This window comes from Protopterus annectens, chromosome 14.part0, assembly GCF_019279795.1.
Source record: "Protopterus annectens isolate FY-2018-M chromosome 14.part0, PAN1.0, whole genome shotgun sequence".
In the NCBI taxonomy this organism is placed as follows: Eukaryota; Metazoa; Chordata; order Ceratodontiformes; family Protopteridae; genus Protopterus; species Protopterus annectens.
The window spans coordinates 277,251,624-277,275,914 of NC_056748.1; the positions used below are offsets into that span (position 1 = coordinate 277,251,624).

Here is a 24,291-nt window from a genome sequence, read left to right on the forward strand (position 1 = left end):
TTTTACCTTGGGGAGAGTCAGGACAGACAAAATAAAAGGATAATCAGGTAAGTTTTTTTAAGTTTTGCAGAACTTACCTGATTATCCTTTTATTTTTATCTGTACCATATCCCTCCATTGGTTTAAGTCTTCGGTTTCTTTTTATAGTAAAAAAAAAAAAAAATTAAAAGTAAAAAAAAAAATGTGAGATATACTAACGGGAAAAAGTCCAGGCGACAGGACTTTTTTCTGTTAGTATACTTTCTGATTTACAACGGACACGCTGGTTGGGCTGGCCAATCAGCGTGCTCATTTTTTAATATTTTAGGCTAGTCATTGTATAATAGCTAGATTTTAATGGCCCGGTGTAATGAAAGAGGTAGAAAATGTCCAGAAAGCCAAAAAGCTGCAGCCCATCCTGGATATCATTTTAATTCCAGTTCTGTCACAGAGGTGCAGTTTGAATGTATTGATGCACGCATTGTAGGGACACTAGTAAAATCTAGTAGCGGGTATCAGTACATGCCAGTATGTACTAATACACCTTAGCACTAGTGGATTGCCACTTTACAGTGATAATGCTAAGGTTGTTATTATGTAGAGCAGGTAGCCCTAAAAAGGTGCATATTGGCTAAGCTGCCTCATTTCTGTTAGGGGTGCATTTATAGCAAAGGTATTGCATCAGTTATGCCAGTACTTCAGAGTAAAATAGCTGAAGACAACAGTGTAACACCCTCAAACTGATGGATTTCTAGAAAGGTTTAATAAAACACTGAAGTCCATGCTAAGTAAAGTTATAGATGGAGATGGTAAAAGCATGGACCAGTGGTTACACTAGTTATTGTTTGCAATCTGAGAGTTGCCAGAAGCTTCAGCTGAGCTTACCCCATTTGAAATTCTTTATTGTAAGCATCCCAGAGGCTTGCTTGACATTGCTGAGGAAACCTGGGAAGAAGATAAGACACTATTTAAAACTGTGATGGAACACTATGTTAGTTTGCAGGATGGATTAACATTGGGTATGCTTATACTAAAGGAGCACATGCAGAATGTCCAAGAGGTGTGACAGTAAATTTGTAAAGAAATGCCCAATATAGAGAATTTAACCCAGGAAATCAGATATTAGTACTAGTGCCCTCTGTGGAGAATACATATGTGGCTAAATGGCTGTTTGAGGCAAACTAAAATTCAGTGAAATATAAAATTACGCAGCCAGGGAATAGAGTGAGTGAGAGAGAGAGAGAAATCTTTTAGATTAATGTATTGAAGCCATGCAAAGAAGTGGGGAGTTTCATTGGTGAACTGAAGTCTATACAAGAGAGGCCACAGAATCTGTACCTGAAGTGCAATTAGAGGAGTCCTTTCCAAGAATGCAGAAACAGGAAGTAAGGAAACTTCTTTAACAAAGGGTTGTTCCCCGATATGGCTGAGAAAACTAAACTAATGAACATCACTGAGACAACAGCTGTGGTAAAGCTTAGACTGAGACCTTTCAGAGTATCAGAGAAACAAAAATAGTAAGAGAAGTTCAAAAGAAGCTGAATTTAGGAGTAATAGAAGAGTCACAAAGTGAATGAAACTGCCCCCTAGTGCTAGTTCCTAACTCTGATGGGACTATTAGATTTTGTAACAACTTTACAAAACTAAGTAGTGTTTTTAAAAATTCAGTAGGTTTACCTTGCTTAGAACTCATGAGCTGCTAGAGAACAAGGAAATGACAGATACCTGACAATGCCAGACTTGACTGAGGCAATACTGGCAGATACCACTTAATATTCATCATATTGATCACTGCTGCAGAAGCCTTAGCTATATGCGTTATATCCTACCAAGGATATAACAGCCGGCCAGCTTCCCAAGGTTTGGGGCACCATGCACACACCAAAATCATTAGGTAGCTCGAGCTGAGCTGCCAAAAAAAAAGACAGGTTTAAGCGCAAAGCCTTTCAGAGCTTTCCTTTCACTGAAGAGAGCACTCCTCTCTGGGCTTTTTGAGGATCTATGGTCAGCATGTGCTGTTCCATTACTGAGTAGATAAGTTCCCTTGAGGAAAGTTATTGTTTACATGTACTTTACTAGTTAGGAAAGTTATTTTCCTTTTAGGAATTTGGTTTTAACAGACTGTCATGAGATTTAACTGTCTTTTAAATGTGAATTCATGTTTTCTTTCATTTTAAAAGTTGTCAAAATAATTTATTGCCATTATTTCTCTGGAAAAATATTGGTTTTACTTTTTTGGGTATCAGTGCATGCTTTTTATTGTGTTTTCATTGGGAAAAAGTGACTTTTTAGTACTTTAAAATTTTGCTAGCTTGTACTGCTTGTTTTCCCTGGGAAAGAAGCACCATTTTTGGCTTAACCATAGAGAAAACTACTAGTACCGTGGTCAGTCCTTCTTCCAGACAGAAAAATAAACTGTTAAGCAAACAGCCTTTGCCACCACAGCAGGCTAGCAGTTTGCCTCAACCACACGTGGGTGACAGTTATGTGGCCAAAGGTGGTTCCTCAGACCATTCATCTCTTACCCCAGATCCCCCTGGTGTAGCACCCACAGCCACTGTAGACTAGAAGTTAACCACATCCTCTATAACTGTTAGGGGTCTGCTAAGCGGACAAGGGAGAGCCAATCTTGTTGGTCCTGGGTGAATGAGCAGAAAGGTCTTCCCTGTTTAGTTAGAATGTTGTGTCCATCCCTGGGGAAGCTGCTGCTGCCATTAACAACCCTGATGGCCCTATTTTTCCTATCAAAAAGAAATAGAAAACTCGACGTGTCTGCTTCTGCTCAAATTTCCCTGTACAGAAGTGGTTTATTAGGTTTGGTCCAAGGTCTAATTCAGGCTATCGAACCTTTGTATAAGGTGGTTTCTATTGAAAGAAAAACGGATGCCTCTTTTCCTGAAGAGATTAAAAATTATGATTCTTAGTTTCTTCCAGTTCACAGACCACAACTCATTGATTAAAGTGTGTATATGACACTGTTGATAGTTCTTCCAGAGCTATGGTCTCCAATACTGTTTTGAGAAGGTTTGCCTGGCTACGATTTTAGAACCTCTCCGAAGATGTGAAAAATGAGATTTTAAATTCTCCTTCAGGCATCGTGTTTTTCAACCCTGTGCTGCAGAGGTTAGCAAAAATGTGATGAGAGGGGTTAACCTGAGTCAGGGAATTTATTTATTGACATTGGATTACTGGGAAAATCCAACTGGGTGGGAGCCCATTTCCAGCAGAGATTCAAGGAGAAGAGCCCCAAAGTATTACAAAACATTTTAAGAACAATAATTTTACAGTCTTTAAAACTAATACAAAAAACAAATAATTTTAAACAGTTATACTAAATTAGACATAATATGAAAGCATTGATTAAGAATAGATATTTGTATGACGATTTAATAGAGAAATTGTAACTAGTTTATAGAGAAATTAAAGATAAATTAGTGTAATACAATCAGGAATTGCAATACGAAGTGAGAGAAAAGCAGGCTTACGGTATATTTAGAGAGAAATCCAGGGGAGAGAAATTGATAGACGTAAGGAAGTGAGTGAAGAAGGGAGAGTATGGAGGTATAAGATATTAATAGACATTTGTTCACATTTAGGGATATACTTTATCCCGGTGCTGAGAAAGAACAGAGCCAACTTTTGGCTAGGAAGTCTTTCAGAATGGTTTTGAAGGATGAGAGGGAGGGTATTGACCTGATGGATAGAGATAAGGAGTTCCAGGCTTTGGCAACATGGTATAAGTACAGACCATGCCCAGCATATTTATTGGGTTTGTGGACAGACAGGAGTTTTTGGTCATTGGATCGACTGTATAGGAACTGTAGGAACATTGTTGTGTAGAATGCTGTATAGTGCTGGATAAAAAGATGGATTCTAGATAATTTTATAGGTGGCAAGAAGCTGCTTATATGTTAGTTAGTGGGATAGTTCTAACCAATTTCGGCTTTTTAGTGCTATACAGTGGTGAGGTCTGAAGGGGTTATTGGCTGTAAATTTAGCAACTTTGTTTTAACATTGTTCAAGTTTTGATTTTTTTGTGATGCCTGAAGGTTAGTAAGGATGGGAGCATCATAAAGTGTGGGGAGGAGATAAGCAGTGGCAAGTGTAGCTTTAGTTGCATTGGTGAGATAGTTTTTGGTTCTATAAAGTATCCCTAGTTTTTGATGAGTTTTTCTTATACAATTATATATATGCAGGTCAAATTTAAGATTATCATCTACTATCATCCCTAATAATTTACAATGAGAAGTGACTTCAGTGGTCCTCTTATCAAGAGAAAGGACTTTAAAATTTGTGTTTTCATGGGAGAGAGATTTGGGGGAAAACATTTTTTTTTCTTTTAGTGTTGAGCAGAGTAGAGTTCCTTTAGTAGACCTCTTTGCCTTTGAGGAAGAGAGCAAGGATAGAGCCTTGTGGTAGACCCATGGTGACTGGGAGGTATGGAGAGAGGGTGGAGTGCCATTTTACTGACTGATACCTATTGGACAGGTAGCTTTTGAATCATAGAAGGGTGGGCTGAGAGATACCTAATGAGGACATTTGAAGTAGAAGTTTGCTGTGACAAACTGTATCAAGGGCTTTAGAAAAGTTTTGAAATAAGGAAGAGGCTAGTTTGTTATTACCTCTAACTTTATTAACCGTATCTATTGCAGTATCTTTTGCAGTGTTAGTATTGTGGGAAGGATGAAAGCCATGTTGTGTGGGGGATAGGAGTTCTTCTGCAGGAGATTAGCAATTGTTTATGAAAACATTTTTCAAGTATTTTGGAAAGGGGGGGACAAGATTGCAATAGGTCTAAAGTTAGTAATGTCTTTTGAATTTCCTCCTTTGTGTAAAGGGATAATGTGTGGCTTTTTTTCTGAGAGGGGGAATGTGGGACTCATGGATTAGCCTGATCATAAAGGCTGAGACATGGTGGGCAATGCTATCATCTGCTATTTTAAGGTATTCACTTAGAAGGTCATCAGCTGAAGGTAGAGCATTGTTTGTGTTTGAGTAGTTTTATATAGGATGTGGCACAGGTTTGAAGGTGAAAGTGGATTTGTTGATATGTGGCTGCTGGGCAGGGTTGAGATTAGATAGTGGGGAACCCCAGGTTAGAGGTGGTATACTGTCAGTGAAATTAGAGTTTAATTGTATTGTGGTTTCAAGTAATGAGTTGTTGGGAGAAGAGTTAGGGTTGAATTTATGGTCAGGATGCAAGATTTCTTTAATGGCTGTCCAGAAATGTTTAGATGTGTGTTTACTATTATTCTGAAAGTTATTAAAGTATAGTTTTTTGTTTTCATTAATTTGATTTTTAGTAAGATTGCAAAGCATTCTAAAGTTTTCAAGATATTATGTTTTATATTTTTTCCATTATTTCCATGCCTTTTCTCTATCCTGCATTAGCATTCTAATCATTTTCAATAGCCAAATTACATTATTTGTTTTTAGTCTGTTCTAGGACATGCAAAGCTATTTAGGATATTCAGGAAAGTTTTATTGAATTCATTTACAGCATCATCTAAAGGGAGGATTTTTAGGAACTTCTAGTTAATAGATGATAGGTTAGTAATGAACATTTCTGGCTTAAAATTGGAAAGGTTGCATGTTGTTGTATAAACATACTTTTTAAGTGGATGTGTGAGATGTCTGGTTGTATAGATTGGGAGATGATCACTGAGACCCTTAGGTCAAATTATAACACAGAGTAATCAGTTTATAGCCGATAGAAAGCAATTAGTAGAGGGATACAAGTAAAAGAGGTTTCCTTTCATTTCCTGAATGTAGAAACCTGCAGGAAATCTTTGATTTTCAGCCCTCCTTTTCCAAACTTTCCAAGGGATTCTCTAACCCCTCATCTAATTTTGGCAAGAAGCAAAATTCTGATAAACAGACTTTTAAGAAGCAATGGCAATGGGGTTCCAAAAAGAAGACAGGAACTTCTCCAAAACAAAGGACAGTCAAACAAGTCAGAGTGACTGTTTAGGGGTCCTTGTCACCTCATCCCACTCTGGCAGTCCCTTTTCCTTTCCAAAAAAGTCTGAATCTCCATTTCTCACTTTGGCAACAGCTTCAGACAATTGGGTTCTAAAGATCATCCATCATGGTTGCAGATGGAAGTGGAGAGAGTAATTCCTCATCCACCAGACCAGACTACTCTGTTTCCCCCTGTCCTTCAGCATATGCTGTCTCAGGGATTAATGGAACCAGTTCCTCCTTCCCAATTTGATAAGGTTTTTTATTCAGGGATGTTTTGGTGCTAAAGAAAGAAAATTCTTGGAGACCAGTTCTGGATCTTTCCTTCCTAAACCAATTTGTAGTGGCACCCAAGTTCAAAATGCTGTCACTTCACAACCTGTTACTGCTTCTTGCTCATTTAAGTTTCCTACTAATACTTAATTTAAAAGATGCTTATTATCACATCCCTATTCATCCAGATTTCAGATGTTTCTTAAGGTTTTGTGTTTCTGGATTACATCATCAGTTCTCTGTCTTACCCTTTGGACTATGCACTGCACCGAGTGTTCCCAAAGTGTCATAAAATGAATGTACTCACTCAAGTACAGGAGTGTTTGATACATCCAAAACCCAGTCAACTTCAACTGACTGCCTAAATGATAGGGTCTTAATTCCCTTTAAGCAGCTGTCTACTGGGGATGTGTAGCAGGTACTAACGGAGACAAGAAAGCCTGTTACTAGAAAGCCATATATTAGCAAATGGAAAAGGTTCTGTAGCTTGCATCAACAGCATAACCCATTCAGGGCTAGTGTTTCTCTGGTTTTGCAATATTTCGTAGGTTCAGATACAGTGTTTAGGCCATTCAGTCAAAGAAGAACACTGGTTCTGTAATATATGACGTGTAAACCTTATCACCCACCCAGATATCCAGGTTTTTTTAAAACTACCAAAACTGTTAAAGTTATGTAAGCTGTGGTGCCCGTGCACTGGCCCAGCAATCAAGGAGCCTCAATCCTCACCACTAACACCAGTGAGGGGTATCCATATAAGGAAAGGATAACAAATATACACGCAGTAAAGTACAGTTTCCCTTAAGAGCACACAGAGATCACAGTCAGTCTGGGGCTGATTTCTCCTTTCTCTCCAGATCCCCGATAAGACTCCCCACTGGCACAGCTATAGGGTCCTCCAGCACCCTCTCTGTCCAACCAGTACTTCTTGTCCCTGCCCAAGTAGCTGACACACACACACTTTGAGATATAAGTTATATGCAAACACGTAGACACTCCTGGGGAAGGCTGGCACAGATTCTCCAGCAGTGCCCCCTTTCTGCCCAGTCTAAAAGGTAGTACCAGCTGCCACCACCCACTAATATCAGCTACTAAAAAGGCCCTTAACAAAGGGTGTCCAATTATTACTGTGCAATATTATTATCCAAATAGTAAGTGTGACTGAACAACAAAGCTTATTGGAGTGACTTGGACAGTATCACTATATACATGCAATGTACTTGAGCTTAAATTATCTCTACACAAAAACAACCACAGTTGAAAGGGTTAAAAATATTTAATAATAAATAATAGAAAGAAAAGACAATACTTCTTACTATACAGTGCTAGTCAAGAGTTCAGAGATCACAGAGAAATACTTAAAATATTGCAGTAGAAAAGTTCTGACATCACAGATAACAAACTAATTCAATCTTTCTATTTCCTAGCTATCTCTAAGAGAAACACTGAAGTCTAAGATCCTACTTACATACAGACACAGGCAGAGTGAGGAGTTGGATGTTCTCAAGACAAATGCTCAAATGCCCTCCTCCTTTCTGTCCTTAAGTTGATAACACAGTACCACTGATTCATTTCAGATTACATAATTTCTTTTTGGTTCCCAGGCTAACAGAACTCAGAGGTTAATAGGCCTTTTGATCTTGCAGCTGGTCAGGAAGCCAGAGCAATAAAAGAAATTATACATGCAAATTCTAGCCATTAACTCTGGCCTCAAAACAATAGGCAGAATGCCTTTATCTAGACATCTCGGCTCTGAGTTTTGACAATAAAGAATTGACTTATCAGCTTTGTTACAGCAGAGTGCACTGTTGTTACATTTTTGCAGTTGCACATCTAACAGCATTTTCTTCCATTTAAGAGAACAAGCCTGTGGCTTATATTAATGTTTACAAATGACAGAATTAGCTACAAAATTCTGTCTGGCTTGGCTGGCAGCCTTCACCTATCTTCGCATAAGATTATAGGGAAATTGTTCCAAAGTCTTGTAATTTTAACAGCAGTAAACTGCTCTTTGATTTTGAGAGTTCCCTTTTTTAGTACATATAGTCTTATGTTTGCATGTTTCATACATCTATTAACCATGATACCATACATAATTTGTAGTATGGAGTCATGGAAGATCTTATATGCTAGTAACAACTTTCTATGTATATACGTATAACAATGCGTATACAAATTTAACAACTTACACCGAAACCCATAATCTGTAAATCTCTACTTCTCTGTTCTTTTTGTAAATCTCCTTTGGAATCCTTCGTTTTTTTCAGTTGCCCCTGATTATAAATACAAAAAGTGTTATTGTGCTCCAGTAATGGTTTTATATATAAGTTTTAAATACCAAAGTCAGTACATGCTCATCCCTAGTAGGTTGTGTCCTTAACAGGTATCCCATATACTTGCCTTTATAGAAGTAAATTGAATAGAAATATTTGTGTGAGTTACTTTCCTCTGGCCTTTCTTACTCCTCTAATAAGCTTCATTTGTCTGCCATTTCAACATTTCTGCCAATTGATCCCCCTCTTTCAATGTATTCTCATGTGAAAATGTTTTAATATGGATTTTGCATAAGATACCTCCAAGAAAACCAGTGGCTCCTCCTTGAGATCTTATTTTGTGTTAGAGAAGCTAACACTTGCTCCATTTGACTCGGCTTATCAGGCTGACTTGAGGTTCTTAACATGCAAAACTGTTTTACTGATTGCTCTGACCTCTGCAAGAAGAGCATTTGAGTTGCGTACTTTTATGGTGAGTCAACTCTTTTTTTTTCTACAGAGACAGGGATTCTTTGAGAACTAATCCTTCTTTTATGCCTGAAGTGGTATCTAAGTTTACTTTAAGCCAAACTATCTATCTCCTAGCTTTCTTTCCTGAACCCACAAATGAGGGAGAAAGGATGCTCCATACCTTGGATGTCCACATGCAACTCTCTTACTATCTTGACAGAGCAAAATCTTTTAGATATTTGGATCAGTTCATTTCTTGTGAAGGTAAGAAGAGACAACCTGTGTTTAAACAGACTATTTCCAAATGGTTGTCTCTCATGCTATTACCTTCTGTTATTCTCACCACAACAAAACTCTTCTAGGCAGGTTAAGGCTCACTCTGCTACGGCCTTGGCTTCTATGGCTTTTTGGACAGAGTTGGATTCTGGAAGTATTCTAGAATCAGCAACTTGGTCTTCTGTACATACCTTGGCAAAGCATTGAAAACTTCATTCCTTATCTAGATCTAGATTAGGCTTTGCTAGGACCATTCTCTAGGGACTCTTGGATCCTTGTCCTTCTACCTCCCAAATGTTGCAGGTTTGAGTAATCTTCCCTTATAGCTATGGCTACTGCAGCAGTTATCAATATGTTCAGTTGTGCAAGTAAACATACTATAACAGTCGATGTTCAAATGATCACTGCTGCAATAGCTGCTCCCTCCCTCCATCCCCCTTATTTTTTTTTTGAGTATGTTGTTTTGCCTGTGTGTGTGTGTGTGTGTGTGTGTGTGTGTGTGTGTGTGTGTGTGTGTGTGTGTGTGTGTGTGTGTGTGTGTGTCTTTATAGGTAACTCAGCTCGAGCTACCTGTTTGGATGCCTGGAAGGTGCCATGACACTTTGGAAACCAGATGGTTGTTATTTCCTAGGCACGATATAACCCATATAGCTAAGGCTACTGCAGCTGTAATCATTCAAACATCTACTATCACGGTAAGTTTACTTACACAACTGTACTTTCCCTTTATCAAACAAAAAAGAGAGATTCAGTGGTGAGTTGTCAGCTGAAGGTCATGCAAGAAAGACCAGAATTTCTACCTGAAGTGCAGCTAGAAGAATCCTTACCAAAGGAGAAAAGCAGAAAGTAAGAGATTTTTTTTTTTAAGAAACCAGTATTCTCAGGTATGTCTCAGAAAGCTAAACTTATGGAATGTAATACCTGTAATGAAGGATAGACTGAGATTTTACAAAATACCAGTGTCACAAAAATGTTAGAGAAGAAGTTGCTCAAAAGATGCTCAACTTGCAAGTGATAGAAGAGTCCCAAAGTAAATGAGGCTAGTTCCTAAACCTGACGGAATCTGTAATGACTTACAAAACACATAGCATTTCAACATTTGTTAGCTATCCCATGTGCAGAATTGGTGTATTGATGGAGAACCTGTGAAAGGCTAGATACTCAACAACACTAGAGCTGATGAAGGAATACTGGCAGATGCATCTTACCCTCATTGCCAAAGAAGACATAGCCTTTATAAACCCAATGGGCTGTTTCAGCACTCAGTAGTATCATTTGGTCAAATGGAACTTTAGCTACTTTTCACAAGCTATTGGCCTTTAAGTGCAAGGCAAGTGACTGGTGTAGGAACATTCTCAGTGAATGTTGTTAAGGAAGTTGATTTGAATTAGTAACTTGTCAGTTACTGTAATATATATGGAGGTAGCCTTTCAGCAAAACACTGGAAAATAGTTCCTCATCTGGAAGATCAACAAAGGGGTAAAGCTTGCTTGAGGGGAATTGTGTGGGACAGCTAAGTTGGGGCCTGTTGTGGAGTTATCTACAACTCAGAGTTAGAATGTTGGCCGAGAATAGACCTTTATCCTTGGATTGGCTAAATGAACTAAATATTACTGTATACTTGTTCTAGAGAAAATCTTGTTGGCACTGTTTTTGTCTATTTTAAAGGCCAAGTGAGCTGGTGCCTTTCCTTTTCCTTCAAAAGGTACAAAGGAAAACTTCTGTTTAATAAATGCTGTCTATAGTGCATTCTTAGACTTACAACATATTCTAATTAAATATCACTGTAATTTTTTTTTCCATATTGAGTTGTATTACATTTTTCCTTGTTTTGGGGTCCCCTTTGAAAATGTGCTCTGCCAAGCAGGACCAACCAGGTTAAGAAAATGTAAACAAATAAAGTAATAAGTGAAGTAGAGAATAGTAAATTAGCAACGAAGATGCATTTTTGAAAATGGAATATAAAAAATGAACAAGGTGTATGTTTTATCATGAGGGTGTGATAAAGGGAGTTTAATGGAGCAGATACATCACAGTCGGCGTACACTGCATGTAAAACACTGCCTTTCTTTAAAATGTAACAGAAATTAACATCAGGACAGGTTCTCCTAGAACAAACAAGTTAAGAACAAATAAGTTAGGCCACAGTGAGTTGATTGTTTGCAGTATCCAAAGAGTCAGGCAGAGTGACTGGGGAGTGTTACGTAAAAGTAAAATGGCTGAGGAAGAGTGGGTTAAATGTTACCATTTTTGTTTCTTTAGCTATGTAGACTCACTAGACACAAATGTCTCTTTTCAGAAGTGACCTGGGAACAATGTCTAGTTTTGACTTCCGTAACGTCATAAAATAGGAACTTGGAAAAAGGGATGTAGCTTGTTAGTGACTGATAGTCATAGTCTGCTGAGCTAAACTGCCAAGTAAGATGAGAATGAGGAACAGGGCATCCTTGTCTGTAATGGTAAAAGTCAATAGATGCAGTGGTTGGGTCTCAGAGAGATGATCCTTAAGTAAATGTTTTAATTAGAAGAGTGTATCATTATCTATAACAGAGAGGATGTTACTGAAGCACTTTCTGATTTCTATTGGAAGCATCATTTAGCCAGTGAAGAGTGCCATTTGGGAATTTGAAGGACATGACTGTAGCATAAACACCACTTCTGCTGATAGCTGATTTGAGCAGAGATGAGAAGGGAAAAAGGCAAGGCCAACTGGAAGTTTTACTAATGAAAGCAAGCTTAGTACTTGAAGTGGTTGTCTTAAGTTATCCAGCACCAATGACTGCCTGCAATCTTTTGAGCTTCAGATTTGTGGTAAAATTACAACCAATCCCATAAGTTTTAAGTCCACATTAAATTTAATATTTGCTGGGTAGGTGGATTGGTAAAAGTCCATTTTCAACTATGACCTTGGGTACAAAGGAAACAATACATATAAATACTTGTTAATGTTAATACAGTAGTGGGTAGAGTCGTATAGTTCAGTAAGCTCTGATAAGACTTGAATATGTATAAAATGATGTTGGTTTAACCTCTGCAGATGAGATGCCAGGCTTGTATTTGAAACTTTAGTGATTAATGCTCATCTGTGTGACCACTAATGTATGATTGGCTGCCTTTTTCCCCAGAGGATTGAATTGCCAGTATACTAAGGATGAACCTGGTTATAGATGAGGACAGTACTGTGGATGTGCCTGGATACAAATGGAGACATTATTCTGGGTGGATATGCCCGAACAGGGATGGAGACATTACTGTTGGTAGATGTGCCTGAATAGGAATAAAGACATTACTGTGGATACGAGGGCCTGGATTGAGATAGCAACATTAGTGTGGTTAGGTGGGCCTTGATAGGGATGGGGAGATTACTGTGGGTAGATGAGACTGGATAATGATGGGGGCATTACTGTAGATAGGGGGACCTGGAGAAAGAAGGAGTATTACTCTGGGTAGATATGCCTGGGTAAGGATGGAGGCATTACTGTGATAATGTTTCTTCATTGTCATCTACATGATGGCGAAGTTTGCTAAAACAAGCATGAGAAAGAGGGTTTAGGAAGATTCTGAAGCACTTTCCTGACAGAATGCACATCTGACTTTCAGAGTGATTGAACTGTGCTTTTCCAATAAATAGCTCTTCTATTCCCACAGAGTTGTACAGAACCAGATAGTTATTTCAGATTATGAACACAGATAAGTTTGGTTGTAAGTTGTGAGCATGCAAAGTATTACTGGATTTAAGGCAGTACATCAATAAAGATTATGCTGACAGAGGAAGAGTGAGATGCATAATGCCAGGTTAGAAGCAAGAATAAAAAGGGAAAAAGTAGTATCATTCATGCAAATGTCACACTGTTCTTGGTAAAATAAATTGAATGGTGAATGGTAATTAGAGAGCTGATTAAAAAAAAATAGTGCACCTCAGGGATTTGAAGCAAGTGGTAGACTGTAGTTGGACCAATAATTTCAGGGATGGTATGGTCTCCACTTTTTCTAGGCCAAGGGAAATTTTCCCCAAACCCAATGTGTGACTGATAAGGATGTCACAAAAAATGTTTGTTGCAAAGGAGGTAGAGGATTTTGAGAGCCAACAGATCAGTGCTGATATGGAACTGCTTGATTTTTAAGGGTTTGCATTTAGCTTCATAGTTGATAGTACAATTTATTTACTTATTTGTTGACTGAGATACCTCACTGATGGTGCTCATTTAGAGGGGAGATGCTTGTGCAGGAGTGCTCTTCACCACAGAGCAACAGTAGAGGAATCTCATACAGTATACACATCTGAGTGTTTACATATGGGTGGAACCAGAAGAAGGATGTCACATGTTTAAGTGACAAAGTGGTTTTGTGGTATCTGGTAAAGTAACGAGACTGTCAGAAGCCAGGCTGGGATCAGATTCTAGAATTCCTTTTAGATAGTCATGTGGGAGGGGGCTAAGGTGTCAGAGTTTACTACTTACTGTAACTGTAGTAGACGGAAAGTGGTGACAGCAGATCAAAGGCTGGATGAAATAAAGAGAATAATTCTTACACCACTACATCTTCTAAGTCCTCAGCAACCATTTCTGTGGTTGATTTTGTTCCAACAGGTGTGGAAGAAGTATTAAGACTGTCCTTTTTGGGCCATGCTATAGACCACCTGTGCAAATTCTTAAGTTAAACCTTCTGATGAGTAGTACTGTTGAGAATGAAAGTATTCCAGGGAGTGTTATGTCTCAACACTGATGTATCATTGTAAACATTTGTCATTTTCACGTTAAACCACATATGTACTCTGTTTGGTGTGGGGCAGTGGCTGTGAACAACCTCTTGAGGATTTTTTTTATGTTTTTCCCTCTGCTGTCTGTCAACCATAAGTCCCATCTCTGTCAGCTAGCCCATTTCTTCCTCTTCACCGCTGAAAAGGTTGACTGAGAAGGACTGTCATTTAGGCTGCCATCAGGGTAGCTCATATTTTTTCCTCTTCTCTGTGGCTATAGCTGCACACTCATCAAGGCCTCAGAGATGGGTATGCAATGGGCTATCTGCTGAAGATGTCCCTACAGTTCTGCAAGAAGCATTCCTTCCAAGAGGCCCTGCCCCTCCCCCAGAGCATGAGTGGTGGTCTTGCTGGTCTCTGCCAGGGAGATTGGACTGCCTGTTGAACTCCCAAGTGCATGCAAACCAATCCCAACACATGAGAGAGGGAACAGGTTAGGCCTTTTTATTCCTCTCCCTTCTTGTTTGGCTGCTGTAGTGCTAGAGCTGCTATTTGAGCCCTAGTCACCTTGGTCACAATAAAAGTTCCATCAGCCTGCACCACAGATCATGCAGCCCTTTTGGTTTTTGGTAGACCAGAATTAGCTGCAGGTTTGTATCCTGTTATATTCAGTTTCATTTGTAAATAAAATGATGTACATTGCTTCACTCTAGGAGCATTATGAAAAATCAGATGCATAGTTCAAAGTGATTTTGTAGAGAAGTCATGTTTCAGTTAAGTCTGAATACACCATAAACATTTTATCTGTTTACTCTTTTTCAGCTACCATGCAGCAGGTGGCCAGGACTGTAGCAAAGGTGGAGCTTTCTGACCATGTCTGCAATGTTGTCTTTGCACTTTTTGACTGCGATGGTAAGATTTTTATGCCTTTGCATTACTTGAACACTTGAATCAAGTTTCAGAAGTGTGTATGTAACAAAAAAATGTTTGTCTATCATTCTCTACAGTCAATACTGGGAAGCAACAACAGAATCTTAGGCCAGACTGAATTGAAAGTTACTATAACCCTAAACAGCAGAACAGAATCAGACTGTTTAATAATAATACAGGGTGACTGGAATCAGAAGTTAATGGCTTCTAAGAAGCCTAATATTTTATTGAGGTCTTTCTTCACCACTTACTGTTTAAGACCAGAAGGAAGCCAGGAATCCACACAAAAGTTGAATTTAGCGCTTTTGTCTCTTTATTGGAAATGTCATCAGAATAAACCATTCCAAGCAACCCCACCCTTATATACAGGTTTTAATATATTAATAATGCCATAATTTCCTTTTAAAACATATTACAAACAAGATAAATAGCATACAAAATAATTAAAATGACTTTTCAAATTACCTATGCAACTTTAAAGTATTGACAATGTAAAATAACATATGTTTTATATATATATATATATATATATATATATATATATATATATATATATATATATGTATATATGGATTTACTTCATAACACTGAAATATCAAAACACTGAAAATGAGAAAACTTCGTAATATAGAAGACCAAAACACTGAAACTCAAAACACTGAAAACACATATCATACATATACTGACTTTAAACAACTTAAATCATGGCACTTTCTACTAAGTGCAATTTTGGAGTTGATATATTTAAGTAGCAGGGAGTGTGGGGGGCGCAGCGGGGCTTGCTCCCCTGCATACACTTGGTAGAAAGTGCTATGATTTATGTTGTTTAAACTCAGTATATGTATGATATGTGTTTTCAGTGTTTTGAGTTTTCAAGATTTTGAAGTTTCAGTGTTTTGATATTTCAGTGTTATGAAGTGAATCCATATATATATATATATATATATATATATATATATATATATATATATATATATATATATATATGAAAGAAACCAAATAATTACAAATGAAATTCTGCTTTTAACCTTAGAATGGAATTGATGAACATGGCACTGTTAAGCCCAGGATACTCAGAGGCATTAGCTCTCATTTGCCATCTCAGTTCCTTTAATTCCAGAAAATCATTTAGGGGATCTCCCCTCTCCCCCTAATATGACTTGGTCTATAATGGTGAATTTAAAATTATGTTCATTATGTGTAGCAATATGGGTAGCTAGGGCATTTTTCATGTCTTTTTTCTTTGTCATAATTATGTTGGTATATCAGGTGCGTTAATAGTTTTCCCTATGTAGAAGCAGGGACATAGGGAACACACTGCTAAATACACCTCAGCCTTGCTACTACATGAATATTTTTTCGGAAGGGAATATTTCCCATAACTGGGTATCCATACTCCTGTATCTTCTTGAATATTTCTACATTGTAGGCAAAACCCACATTTCACCATACCCACCCCCCATAACCATTCACATTATTGTGTGTTTCTATAATATTTTTAAGACTGGTGTCTTTCTCATGAATTATTTTAGGTGATGGCACCCACCAATTCAAGGTGGTCTTGATTGGCACAAAATATATTCCAATTGTGTATTAAAATATTTTTGATATCATAAAACTGATTATTAAATTTAAAAATAGCTGATTTTACAAAGCTGTTACCATCTTTTTGTTGTTTATCTATTTCTACCATTCCATGATCTCTTCCTAATAAAGGTGTAAAATGTCTATTTGCCCTTTTCACTCTCACTTCCATCAAGATATTGTCGATAAATGCTTCTGGGTATTGTCTTTTCACCAACATATTCTTTAATACATTCAGTTGTCGTAAAAATTCCCCCTCCTCTGATACCATTCCAGCTATCCGTACGCCCTGTCCTTTTATCAAAGATTTCTTTTGATGGATGGGGTGACCGCTATTAAAATGTAGGAGGGTGTTGGAATATGTTGGCTTCCTGAATATGTTGGGCATAAATCGTTTGGTGTTTACATTTTGCTGAATAGTGATAGCCAGGTAATTGACACCTTCTTTTCTGATGTCACTGGTAAATTCCAGAAACTCCGCACTATTACTAATAAATTCAAGAAACCTCATATTCACTATTTTTCCACAAAACAATAATGTCGTCCAAAAACCGACCATAAAATGTCCAACTTTCAGTAAAGGTGCTTTTAAAGACAGTTTGTCTCCCAGAAGGCAAACATAATGTTGGCAAAAATGGGGGCACATGCTACCCCTTTACATTGTTTAAACAGTTTTTCTTCAAACGTAATGATATTGGTTTCTAACACTAATTCCATTAATGTTTTTATTGTTAAAATATGCTCATGGCTCAAGTTGGGGTACTGGCAAAGGAAGGGATAAAACCAAGTCTATACCAATATTTTGTGGAATTATTGAAAATAAGTCCTTTATATCTATAGTGACAAAGATGAGTTCATCATGATATTTATCATTAGTAGTCTTCCTTAAGCAGTCCCATGAATCTTCCAATGTCCATGGACAGTCTTTTAACACATTTTAAGTTGATTATCTATGAATTTCACTATAGGAAAAGTTTTTGATGCCTTTGCATCAACAATCGGTCTAAGTGGGGGGTCCCGAAGATTTTTATGCATCTTCAGGACCCCAAAAATTGTTCGTATTTTGGGATATTTAATTCCCATAAATGTATGTTCTTCTGTTATTTCATGGCTTAGTAACATTTCCTCCAATATAACATCCACTTTCCTATACGCTATGTTTTTTTCATTAGTACTGATTTCATTATATGTGTCAGAATATAGGATCATTAACATTTTATTGATATATATATTGTAATTTATTATAACTAATCCCCATCCTTTGTCAGATTTGATCACCCTGATATCAGTATTGTTACAAATATCCTTTAATAGCCTCATTTCAGCTTTGGTAATGTTATTTTTCTGTTTCATTCTTCTTTTACTATAGAGCATAGCTCATATCTTTTTCATACGTTTTTTCATATATCTTTACCATTGGATGTAAAGAGTGATTGACTACACTAGATTTTCTACATAAGTAGTCACTCCTTGATACCATTTTAGTGCCCTTAAAGTAGAAATCAAAGTTAAGCATTCTGATGTATAGTTTCAGATCTAACAGGGTTTCGTCTACAGTGGTTTTCTTATTTGGTACGAAAGATGGCTCTTTTTCAAACAAATCTGCTACCTCTTCGCTAATCTTCACATTGCTGTAATTATATATCCTGAAGTCACCATTTTTATTATTAACAGGGTTACAAGATAAAAACATCATTAATCAATATCTCTTGTAAGAGGTATTCCCTCCTTTCCCCCCCACATTTTCTTGTTGCTGTTGTAATAATGTTGATTGTAATTGTGATATTCGTCTCCCCTCCTCTGATTCTTCAGTCGCTCGGACCTCCTCAGCAGGGGGTAATCTAAAGGGTCAGGTGTATAACCATTTTCTACAGGGTTATCTTCCTCATTATTGTCTATATCCTGTCTCAACATATGTTTCTTTATTAAATCTAGTCTGACCGGGGGGGGGGGGTAAGGGGTACACTTTACCTTGTCCATATTCCCTCTCATCCCTTAAAAGTTTATGATTCTTTCTTACTTTAATATCGTTAACAACATTGTCAGTTTTTTCAAATATTTTAAAATAATCAACTTGCTTAGATTCAAATAACAGATCTTTTTGTATATTAATGTCCACAATTTTAATCTGTTCAGCTAGTTCAGTCATACTTCTATCATTGTCTTTGACTAAACATTTCATCAGTTCATATCCCTGCCTATTGAACAACTCCAGCAATTCTTTATGAAGTAAAGAGTCTCTTACCAAACCGGAGGGAAATTTCCACAACCGGAGGACTTTCCGGACTCTTTCAGTTCATATACATTCCCTTAGGTAATTATTTTCAGTTTGTAGCTTTCGATATCTAAGGGAAAGATCTTCAAAGTTCTTTAATTGGTCCACAAGTGTCCCTTTATTGCGATTGCTGCCTTCCGAATTCATCTCAGACCAGGAACGCCATTCTTTTTTCCCCTTCAAGCCATTGAGACAGTGTATTACAACCCTTATAGGAAGTGCTGCCTGTCTGCGCCTCTCCAGAAGACACTATATGTAAATCTCTTGCTTCCAACTGGTTCTTGGTTGCCAGCCACTCTATTTGAGCTTGTGTAATGCCACTAAGGCTAAAGTTGTTATCCACATTATTGGAATCAGTTCTACTGGCCCTCAAATTGATTGAATTGCTTCCAAAGTTAGTTTGCTGGCATATTTTTTCCACAAGGTTAGTGAGGTTGATTACTGTAGCCTTTAATATACCAAATGGTCTCGTCAAATCCGGCAAAGTAAATCCAGGTGCATCCACTGGCTCCGTTCCATCCATAAATTCAAACTAATGTAAAACATGACCACACAGACTGTAAAAGACCAGAAGAAAGCCAGGAATCTGCACAAAAGTTGAATTTAGCTCTTTCGTCTCTTTATTAGAAACGTCATCAGAATAAACCACTCTATTAAAAATGTCATTTTAGTTATTTTGTATGCTTTTTATCTTGTTTGTATTATGTTTTAAAAGGAAATGATGTAATTATTAATGTATTAAGACATGCATGTAATGGTGAGGTTGCTTGGAATGGTTTATTCTGATGAAGTTTCTAATAAAGAGACGAAAGCGCTAAATTCAGCTTTTGTGTGGATTCATGGTTTCCTTCTGGTCTTTTACAGAGTGTGGTTATGTTTTACACCACTTACTGTTACTAAATATAGAAGGGCTACCATTAGACTAACTAGTGGGTTGAAAAGGTGAAACTTCAGGAGTCACCTTGTTTAGCATGTAGGCAGACACCACTTACTATCTGATCCTCTGAATGCAGTGAACTTTTGAAAATTGGTATTTCTTTAGTTTCATTGCATAATTATTTTGTTTTTACTTTAGTCTTTTTCTCTTTTATAATCAATATTTTCCAGTTACTGAGGTGATGAAACTAGTTTGTGAGTCTCTGTATATTGATGTCATCTAATATACAGGGGAAGATTAATGCAGCTGAGACCACCACTCTGTTAAAAATGATTGTGCAAATTTTTATGTACAGGTGCAAGTAAGATAGGTTCTTCCAAGCAAAAACAAAGTCTTCTGGTGCAACTAAATGTGTAGAAAATTACTCTGGCTCAATCTTATACACTGAGAAACAGTATTTATTGGTATCTCTCTCTCTCTTTAGATTCCACTTGCAGGAATGATTTACATCATCATCTTCACCACAGTTGAATCTCTCTCGCTCTCTCTCTCAAAGCTGCTGCTCCCCATTCCCAGTTTCTTTCAGCACAGGTTAATACTCTGACTAGGCTTTCCTTGACCCTCTTTTTATATTACATCCAGCAGTTCATTAAAGAATGCTCCTCTTACTAATACAGACTGGTATCTATCTGGTCTTAAAGCAACAGATATACTAAACAAAATGCTTACTACATTTAAAAATGTAGCTCTGTCCACAGTGAATTCTCTGTGTCATATTACACTATTTGTTCTGTTTGATGAGAATCCTCGTGCTTTGCTACTGTACATACATGTGTGTGTGTGTGTGTGTGTGTGTGTGTGTGTGTGTGTGTGTGTGTGTGTGTGTCTCTCCAGAGAAGACAGATGTATAGATACACACATCTACACATAAGAGTACTAATTTTAAGTGACTTACAAATCCTACTAGCCAGTCTCTTTTCCCACTAGATCAAGCAACCCCTTCCATAACTGAAAACTCACTAATTATAAAAGGCACTGTAGCCTCTCAATGTTGCATGTTTATTTAAAGCAATCAAAAACTAGTAGTAAATAATAACCATATTTATTAACTTACATTACTTTGCTCTTAATCTGAACAGTCAGTAGTTAGTACTTGTGTTTCCATCAATTTTTGAGCCACATTTATGAGATGTTCCTTTAGAGACTGTTTTTTCTCATTATATAAGTGAAGCATTGCATTGTTCATGTGCAGTTGTTGCCTTACAAATTTGGAATGCTTTCTGTTTTAACAGTATCACTTTAGCACACTGGAATGAATAAAACTTGCACCTTGGATATTCTTTTCTTAGTAACATTAAGACGTGCTTGTTTATCCAGTTTTGTAAGTGGATTGACACTTCTGACATAGACCATTGCTGCATGAAATTTACCTGACCTCTTTAGTTTAAATGGCCTGAGCTGTAGAAACAGCTGTAATGTAGCCGTTATTTTATAAGTGCTCCTTTAAGTGTTTCATTCAAATGGAGTCCCGTTAATGCACAGCTTTTCCCTGTGTGTCTTAAAAAAATGTAATATTTTCTTTGTTTTATGTAAGTGATGCTCCCTTACAAATTTCTTCATTTTCTGATGTGGCAATTTGTGAAGGCTGGATACTGTGAGACCATTGAATAGATGAAATGTATCTTTTCATTGTCAAAAATATGTCAGACTTTAAATAGCTTTTTCTGTTTTCACTAGTTTCTTATATTAAATATTTCATTAGAATTCTTATCCGAGTCTGCCAAAATGACTGCTCAGAAGACTTGATTCTTACACTATTAATAAACTCTGATTTAGAAAAATGTCTGTCGAATGTTATGCTTTTTGTGCTTATACAACACCACCCCCATAAATATTGCAAAACGTGCACGCTGATTGGTCAGCGTGCACGTTGTAAACCAGACTTATACTAATGGAAAAAGGTCCAGTCGCCCAGACTTTTTCCATTAGTATAAGTCTTTTTTTTTTTTTTGGACAGCAACAGAGAACGGAAGAGCTCCGTTGCTGTTATCTCGCTATGTTAAACGAGTTTAACATAGCGAGATATCTTAAAAAAGGCAACAGAGATCTTCCTTTCTCCGTTGCTTTTTTAAAAGCTATCTCACTATGTTAAACTCTTTTAACATAGCGAAACACGTTTTTAAAAGCAATGGAGATCTTTCTTTCTCCGTTGCTTCCACGCACAGTTCTGATGTACTGCGTAACCATACGCATGTGCAGTACATGAGAACTGTCGCAGAATACTGGACAGCTGCGGAAGGGCAGCAAGGAGGCATTATACAATGCCATTATTTAAGAAAAGTAAGTATTTTTTTTCTTAAATAATGTCATTGTATAATAGCAATAACCCACTTCTGGGTATGGGTAATGCTGGATTTACCCACAGTTGTCTTTGTTTGGCCACTCGGGCTTCGCCTTCGTGACCAAACCACACCAACCGTGGGTAAATCCAGCATTACCCACACCCAAGAGTGGGTTATTGCTTAATGATTCCACATCTGCCTGTCTATCTGTCATATCTATTTTGTTTTATTTATTTAATTTCCTTTGCTCTGGTCCTAAACACGGTATCATTTTTCAGTCACAACAAGAGTGGAATGGCAATAGTAAACATACAGCACTACATATCTGAACAAAAGCAGATGATGTAAATACACTGTAGTGAACTATACTCACACAGATATTAGTTCATCACTTCTTTTACCCTAAACGAGTACAAATTGCCTCATACATTTGAACATTAAGAAATACTTTCACTAGAAAATAGAGCAAAAAGAAAAATGCTGATAATGAATATGAAGATGATATTGATTATCCCCAGTATATCTCCTAATAAAGCAAGTATTTGCAGATTTTTGAAATTATATCAGCTGTCATGGAAGGAGTTCCTGTATCATAAATAAATGACAAAGCCACTACTGGTTCTGTAAGGGTATGTTACATTTAGGGTGGAGTACTTGACTTGCAGGATTGGCTTAACCAAGGTCTTTAGCATAGCTGCACTTGTGTCTGCAAGGTGAGATTTTAGCAGTCTGTGAAATACTGAAAGACTAAAGAAAAGACTTACAAAAGAAAAAAAAAATATTTTTGAGAACAGCAGTATTTTATTGGGTTGGTTTTCTTTGTGGTTATTCTTTATGGAAATTGATTGCCAGTAGCATAGCTAGGGTGGGGCAAAACAGGCAAGTAGCCCTGGTACAAAGCTAGGAAGGCAAGATCAGCCAATCCACATCTTTAATGCAATACCAACATTTAAAAACCTGTATTTGAGATTAAACCTGTGTGCTGCTGTGCTCTGTGTGTGGTCTAAAGTGTAGCAAATGCTTGCTACAGTTTAAAAGTATTAAAAAAGGGGGGATATCTCTCTCTCTCTCTCTCTCTCTCTCCTTTTTTTTTTCTAAAACCTGAGTGCTGCAGTACTCTGTGCAGCCAGGATATAGACTGTAAAATTCATAGAAAGCGGTTTGCTAAAGTTGCAAACTGGATACTTCTGACATCGGTTGATATTCTCACTCCAACTGTCTAATCAATTAAAAAGGGTCTGTTGCCATGGATATGAACTTTCCCCCTGTCTCTGTTACCAGCTTGGTGGATATGGACATCCTGAGGCAATGTAGAAATTGCCTCATGTTTACTGACAACCATTTAATTCTCAAACAACTAATGTGGTGTGTGAGAGATGTATTTATACAATGTCACTGGAGGCAAAGCTCTCACATAAAAGTACTCCTAATGTCAATAAGGTTGTCAGTAGTACGCATGCTGCACCTATCACACACAATTCAAAGCAGACATATCAACCCACATTTACTGAGGTACTTAAATGCAACCTTGCTAAATCACAAAGACCTTCTAGACAAAGTACACATAACAAATACCCTCAGCAGCCTCAAATGTGCTCTTTCAAAACATTCACATCAACACATAGAGCTACATCTCATGAACCCTCTACTTGTAAGCCTGTAAGGCAAGCCACCACACAATCCAACATTTTAGTCACTAGAGACTCCATCGTCAGACACACTGATGTCCCTCTCACCAGGTTGAGTAAGGCGAAAGTCACTGTCAGTTGTTTATCAGGGGCTAGGATCCACCACATTATGCATGCACTCATGTCATTGGACCACAAGTACCAGTATGACTCAGTCATTGTCCAGGTGGGAGTAAATGGCCTGAGATGTACCTCCATAGACTATATAAAGAGAGACATCATGGAGGTTTTGGAATATGTGCCTCAGGCTGGTATAAGGCTAGCATTGAGCAGCATTTTACCTTCTCTAAGGGTGATGCCACAATACGAACAAAACGATGACTGACTTTAATAATTGGCTTATTTTCTGATGTTAGTCTAAGGGGGTGCAGTATTTGTCAGCATGGAAGGAGGTGGTCAACAGACCACGCTGCTTTGCCAGGGTTGGTCTGCACGTCTCCCCTCTAGGCTTTCAAATATTAGCTAAAACATTGTCTTCCCCCATAGTGTCTTTTTTAGGTAAAGCCAAACTGAAAGTACTTCAAGCATAGCAAATCAAAATCAAGAAAATCTAAAGGTATTGCTGCTCAATGCTAGGAGTCTAAACAAAAAACTCCATTCTCTAGAAGCTTGCTTCACCCTTGAAAATGCTGATATCTGTGTGGTCACTGAGAGATGGTTTAAAGACGCGGAGAGCACATCAAC

General features: G+C 37.5%; 1 protein-coding gene across 6 annotated transcripts in view; it reads left to right on the top strand.

Annotated features, from left to right (window-relative positions):
* MICU1 (mitochondrial calcium uptake 1) overlaps positions 1–24,291 on the top strand; it is a 1,714,640-nt gene that overhangs the window by 1,583,130 nt on the left and 107,219 nt on the right. For all 6 annotated transcript variants that reach the window (XM_044055989.1, XM_044055988.1, XM_044055992.1 and 3 more), the window contains one exon: positions 14,734–14,823. In XM_044055989.1, coding sequence (XP_043911924.1) covers positions 14,734–14,823 — 90 coding nt within the window. The remainder of the gene's footprint in view (positions 1–14,733; positions 14,824–24,291) is intronic.